The sequence below is a fragment of the Chenopodium quinoa genome, unplaced genomic scaffold (genome assembly GCF_001683475.1).
Source record: "Chenopodium quinoa cultivar QQ74 unplaced genomic scaffold, ASM168347v1, whole genome shotgun sequence".
Lineage (NCBI taxonomy): Eukaryota > Viridiplantae > Streptophyta > Magnoliopsida > Caryophyllales > Amaranthaceae > Chenopodium > Chenopodium quinoa.
This window is the reverse complement of record NW_018744239.1, coordinates 7,651,526-7,658,452: the sequence shown is the minus strand read 5'-3', so window position 1 is coordinate 7,658,452 and position 6,927 is coordinate 7,651,526. Positions and strand designations below refer to the sequence as shown.

General features: G+C 46.3%; 1 protein-coding gene across 1 annotated transcript; it reads right to left on the bottom strand.

The window, feature by feature from the left end:
* Positions 1-5,860: 5,860 nt before the first annotated feature.
* Positions 5,861-6,319, bottom strand: LOC110694346. Its single transcript, XM_021871520.1, has one exon. It carries the CDS (start codon positions 6,317-6,319, stop codon positions 5,861-5,863), a length of 459 nt encoding a protein of 152 aa, XP_021727212.1.
* Positions 6,320-6,927: the final 608 nt, after the last annotated feature.

Genomic DNA, 6,927 nt, shown 5'->3' with positions numbered 1-6,927 from the left:
AGGCTCTGGAAGGAGCCGACAAAGAGAATGCTGAACTCCGCCTGGAGAACAGCCGGCTGAAAAATGAGCTTGCTTTAAATCAGGCAGCTCATAAAGAAGTGCTGAAGAAGGAACAGCTCCGTCTGATTGAAGAGAATGAGGCCGACTGCGAGAAGCGTATGAAGCTGGCTTGGAGTCTCATTCATCCGGACTATGAGTTCGAATACTTCAACCTTCGGTACCTGTATACTTCTGAAGTATACGAGGCTAAGGTACTCGGCACTGACCCTCCTCCCCTTTTTGAGGAGTGGGCCGAGCAAGGTGTGGAGAATCAGCCGGATGATGGACATCAGGAGGCTCGAACTGAAGACAAGCCGAAAACAGTGGTGGAGCAGTCGGCTGAAGTTCCAACTGAACAAGCTCATCAACCGGAACAACAGCAACTTCAGCAACAACAGGAACCATAAATTTTTTTTTCTTTCCTTTCTTTTCTAACCGGCCTGCAAGCCGTGTATGTTTTTTTACTTTCCCTAGACATGGGTCCGGTTAACATTTCTATTAATATATTTACCGACTCAGTCGGTTTTCCTACTTACATTTATCCTTTACTTGCAAAAGTTAAAAAAAATAAATTTACATGTATCTACAATATACCGGCTAAGACAATAAAATGCCCCTGAAATGGCTGACTGTTTACTCCAAAAGTAAACAAGCAGCCGTTTCAAAGACAGCCGGATGGGTAACAATCTTTGACCTTCAACATACCGGCTGATACAATAAAATGCCCCTGAAATGGCTGACTGTTTACTCCAATGGTAAACAAGCAGCCGTTTCAAAGACAGTCGGATGGGTAACGATCTTGGACCTTCAACATACCGGCTGATACAATAAAAAGCCCCTGAAATGGCCGACTGTTTACTCCAACGGTAAACAAGTAGCCGTTTCATAGGCAGTCGGATGGGTACTAAAGACCGTCTTCATATCTTTTGGATATAGACCGGTTGCTTTAAGCTGTTGTGTTTTTAACACAGCAGGAGTTTTCATACAAAGAGGAATAACATTTTTCTTTTAAACAAGTGTTCATCCGGAATACCTAATCGCCTGTAGTGCTTTGCTGCTAAAGCTGGTTGGTGTCTTTACCAGGATTTTGATTTTGCCTCATGGACCACTTTTGGATTTATGTCGGCCGAATCCCAGATGCAATGGATCATTTCGAACGGCTGTTTACTTTCAATGATGTGTCAGTAAATGTCGTTTGAGTTTACGATCACCAGAACAATGTACCACCCGGAAGGGAGCTGTTCTCTTCGGTGAGTTCACCCGGATGGGTGTCACCGGATGACTGCTCTTTTTGGAGCAGTGGGTTAATAAATGTTCTTCTGTCTGTGTTTTTGCACTAGACGGGTGCTAATTTAATTAAATGAACAGAAATGATATACTTCAAATTTCAATGCTATTTACAAAAATTACAAATTCCTTAGAAGTAGTACTTTTTCAAGTTATCTACGTTCCAGGTGCGAGGTAGCTGCATTCCGTCTGGGGTTTCCAGGCGGTAAGTGCCATTTCTAACTTCTTCAAAAATCCGGTAGGGTCCTTCCCAATTTGGAGTTGACTTCCCTTGTTCGTTCGCCCTACCGGTTGCCTCAAGCTTACGTAGTACAAAATCTCCTACTTTAAGGGGTCTTTTGCGCACCCTTTTGTTGTAGGTTCTCGTCATTCTCAGACAGTAGATTTCATGATGTAAGGCGGCATTGCCCCTTCTTTCAGGGAGAGAATCTAAAGCCAGACGCATGGCCTCCCAATTTGCTGCTTCATCATAAAGCATGATTCGAAGTGTTGGTTCATATAATTCAATAGGAAGGACAGCCTCTGTGTCGTATGCCATGAGAAATGGGGTTTCACCGGTCGACCCCTTCTCTGTCGTTCTGATTGACCAAAGAACATGAGTCAATTCTTCTGCCCAAAGGCCGCCTGCTTTTTCGATGTTTTTCTTTATTCTGCCTGAAATGAGCTTGTTAAAAGCTTCCACCTGACCGTTTGCTTGAGGACGGCCTACGGATGCAAAATAATGTGAAATTCCTTGGTCTTGCAACCAAGTTTTGAGGACAGGCGTTTCGAACTGCGGACCATTATCAAAGACCATTGACATAGGAACACCGAACCGGGTGATGACATTCTTCCAGATGAAGGAGATGACATCCTGAGTTTTGATGCCCTTTACCGCCTCTGCCTCAACCCACTTTGTGAAGTAATCAACAGCCACCAAAATGTATCTACGGCCGCCTAAGGCTGGTGTATATGGACCCAAAATATCCATGCCCCATTTGGCAAAAGGGATAGGGCTGAAGATAGCCGTTAAATCAGTAGCCGGCTGACGGATAAACCGGCCAAATCTCTGGCACTTGTCACATCTCTTTACCAGATCTAGAGCATCTGCCTCAAGAGTGGGCCAAAAGTACCCCTGCCGCCTGGCTCTCTTTGCAAGAGTTCTGCCGCCTATGTGTGATCCACAGAAGCCGGCATGCAGGTCTTCTAGCACTTCCTTTCCCCTTTCTGGGGTTATACACTTGAATAACGGCTGTAGGTACCCCTTTCGAAAGAGTTCACCCTTGTGCATGACGAAACTTAATGCTCGTCTCTTTAGAGCAGCCGCTTCTGAGGAGGCATCCGGCCGAGTGCCGTCTACCAAGTAGTCCCGGATGGTGTCCATCCAAGTAGAGCTTCAATCTAGAACTCCAATGGGATCATGTTCGATGCTTTTCTTTTCCACGACTTCCCAGAAGACTGACCTAGGCGTATCACAAGTGGCGAATGATGCCAGTTTTGAGAGTGCATCCGCCTGATTATTCTCAGACCTTGGCACTTGACTTAGATTGAATTCATCAAATGCCCCAACCTCTTCTTTGACTGCTTGAAGAAATTTAAACATTACCGGGTGGGTGGCTTCGTAATCACCATGGTACTAGCTAACGATTAGTTGAGAATCAGAACAGGCGTCAACCTTCCTTGCCCCGGCTGCCTTACACATGCGGATACCGACTAGCAAGGCCTCGTACTCTGCTTCATTATTCGAAGCCTGAAACTTGAATCGTAGAGCATACTCGTATTTATCCCCTTCCGGGGAATGACAAATTACGCCTGCCCCACAACCATTCATGGTAGAACTCCCGTCTACAAACACCTTCCATACCTAATCAGTATTATCCGGCTGTACCGGCCTAGTCATTTCAACAATGAAGTCGGCAAATGCCTGACCTTTCACTGCCCGCCTAGGCTCGAAAGTTATCTCTAGACTTTGAATTTCCACTGCCCATTTAATCATTCTCCCGGATGACTCTAACGTGGTCATAGGCCGTTTGAGCGGTTGATCAGTGTAGACGGTAACCGGATGAGCCAAGAAATAAGGTTTCAACCGTTTGACTGCTTTGTATAAAGCCAGACCAAATTTTTCAATCATGGGATATTGAAGTTCAGCATTCCGAAGAACATGGCTTATGAAATAAACCGGGAGCTGTTTGTCGTCTCTCTCAGCAAGGAGGATGGCACTTAGGGAATGATCCGAGACGGCTAAGTACATAGAGAGAGCTTCTTGGGGTAGGGGACTCACTAATCTTGGCAAAGAGTGCAAGTGTTGCTTCAGCCTCTGGAATGCCGCCTTAGCCTCTTCACCCCATTCAAACCTGGACCTCTTTTTTATTGCTTGAAAAAAGTAAAGTCACTTGTCACCTGACCGGCTGAGGAATCTCCCCAATGCCGCCAGACAACCGGTAAGCTTTTGAGCCTCTCTAACGGTACGAGGCGACTTCATGTCAATTACTGCATGCACCTTGTCCGGATTAGCCTCTATACTTCTCTAGTCAATCAAAAATCCGAGAAACTTCCCAGACTCAACACCAAAGACGCACTTTTTTGGGTTAAGCATGACCTTATGCCGCCTAAGGGTGGTGAAGGTTTCTCGAAGGTCAGATAGATGATCCGCCTGTAACTTGGACTTGATTATCATGTCATCAATGTATGCCTCTACATTTCTCCCAATCTGATCATAGAAGACCGAGTTTATCATTCGTTAGAAGGTAGCAGGCGCATTTTTCAACCCAAACGGCATCACCGTGTAACAGTATAAACCTTGATCTGTGACGAAAGCCGTCTTTTCTTGGTCTTTCTTCCACAAAGGTATCTGATGGAAGCCAGAATAGGCATCCATAAAACTCATCAGAGCATAACCGGCTGTAGAGTCTACCAAGTGGTCGATCTTTGGAAGCGGGTAACTATCTTTCGGACATGCTTTGTTTAAGTCCGTGTAATCTACACACATCCGCCAGGTACCATTCGGTTTTTTCACAAGGACAACATTGGCTACCCAATCCGGGTAGTAGCATTGCCGAATGAACCTGGCATCTAAAAGCTTCTTGACCCCTCGGCTGCTGCCGCCTGAGATCTTTCCTCGCCATGGTTCCTCTTCTTTTGCCAAACCGGCTTCTTTTTAGGATCCACAACGAGTTTATGAACAGCAAGATCTGGGCTTACGCCCGGCATTTCTTCCACTTCAAAGGCAAACACATCTTTGAATTCTCTCAGCAATCGGAGCAAGTTGGTTCCTAAGTTGTCAAAAGCAACCATCCCAACTTTGACAGTTCTGTCAGGCCGGCTGTCATCTAAGATGATGTCAATAATTTCTCCTGCCGGCTGGGGGCGAAGGTCATCTGACCTCTCCTTTGACAGTGATTTCTATTATTTTTCTTTGACGGGTGCCATTTCATCCGCCTTTCTCTTCTTACCGGCTGCTTTCAGGGTCGGTGCTTCTTGATCACATTCGTCAAGTTCAACTATTTCCTTTTCCTGACCGTCTGTGACCAATGTTGGTTTTACATCTGAGAGGTAACACTCTCTCGCCGTCTTTTGGTCCCCACTCAAGGAATCGAATGTGCCATCATCCCTCTCGAATTTAATCAACATTAGAGACGGGATGATCACTGCTTTGGAGATGTTAAGGGTTGGGCGGCCAATGATCACGTTGTAAGCCGTCAGTTCCTTAACAACAAGAAAATTGACAACCATATGCCAGCATTTCCCCTTCTCTCCAAACCGAATGGGTAGGTCAACCATCCCCACCGGATGCACTACTCCTCCCCTAAAGCCAACAAGAGGGTATGGAGCCTGAATCATGCTACTGGGCTTGTACTTGAGTTTTTCTAAGCACCGGTAGCTTATTAGGTCAGACGAGTTCCCGGTATCAATTAAGATCCGGCCAACTCGTTGATTGGCAATTTTACATTCAATGACTATAGGGTCATCGTGGGGCCGCCTGACCTCTCCTCTATCCTTTTCGGAGATATTGACCTCTAGGAATGAATTTTTAGACGATTGACCCTCATCCACTGAGTTGATCAGTCTTCTTATGTTATCCTTTATACCCCGGATGGTAGGACCACCGCCTGCAAAACCACCGGCTATGGTTAAGATGGTATCCTCATCAGTGTTAGAATGAGTTGCCGGTGTCTTTGGAGGTTGTCCCTTGACCTGTTTGGGAGTACCCTTTGATTTGAGCAGATAAGATTTTAGAGCCCCCTTATCAGAAAGGCGGTCAAAGAGCCGCCTGAGACTAAAAACAGCCTTCAGTGTCATGGCCTATCTCTTCGTGGAAATGGCAATATTTACTTTTATCCCGACTGCTCACGGGACTCTTCATTGCTGCCGTTTTTTCAAGATTTAACCGGTCTTTAACCTCCTTGAGAATGGAGGCGCAATCCTTGGTGAATTCGTACCTTGGGACATACGGACCCGACCTCTTTCTCTTCTGGAACGGTTATCCGGATGGCTCTGCTGCCCAAACTTCTTTTCGTTTCTTTTCCTCCCTTTTGGCCGGCTGAGTAGGCCGGCTTTATCTTTTATCGGATCTTTTGTAATCCGTTGGAAGTTTAACAGCGCAAAGTTCCATTGCCTGTATGTAAGCCTCTGCCTTCATTAATGCCTCATGAAGGGTAGAGACCCTCTTTCTGACCAAGTCAAGCTTAAAAGTTGACCCGTCCTTTAGACCTTTGAAGAAGTCGATATAGGCGACATCATCAGACAATCCCTGGATTTGGATTCTCATCAGGTTGAACCGCCTAACATATGACATGAGCCCTTCCTCGTCCCCCTGCTGTATTGCACCCAAATCAAGGCTTGTCTTTTTAGCAGGGATGTTCATTGAGATGTTGGATGTGAACCAATATGCCAACATTCTAAAGTTATTGATGCATCTGGCAGGTAGGTTACCAAACCAATGTTGAGCAATCCCTTTCAACGTTGCTGGGAAGCACCTACACCAAGAGGCATCATCCAAACCCTGCAAATACATCAGGTTGGTGTATGCCATAAGGTGATCTTCTGGGTTGGTGGTGCCGTCATAGGCACCTACCAACACATTTTTTTATCTTTGACGGCTGAGCCATCTCAGTGATTTCCCTGGAGAACACCGTTGGCTGTTCCCCAAGGTTGAGCAGCCGGGGCTGCCAGTCCATAGGCTGGACAGGTGGCGGCTGACCCCCGAATAAGGCCGACTGTGAGTAAGGAGATCCAAAGGGCATGTATGGTGACCCATGAACTGCCGGTTGGATTATATAAGGACCGGATTGAGCGAAAACCTCGCTCGACTGACTCTCTTTTCTCGTTCGCGAGTGTCTCCCTGATGTAATATGGAAACTGTCTTGAAAGGTCGACGTTGATGCCGACTCGGAGCGTTGCTGAGTCTTTTTATCCTGGATGAGCGTCCGAGCATCAGAGTAGACCTTCTTTGTTCCATCCGGCTGTATGTGCCGGAAGGGTTTTCTGGTTTTCTCCATGGGAATGCGAATCTTTGAGATATCAATGGACCAAACCGACACCTTTGGCTTTGGGTGTGGAGTAGGTGCTCTATCTTTTACCGTTTTGGCTGCCTTTTTCCCAGAACGTCTCTCTTCCGCCTGC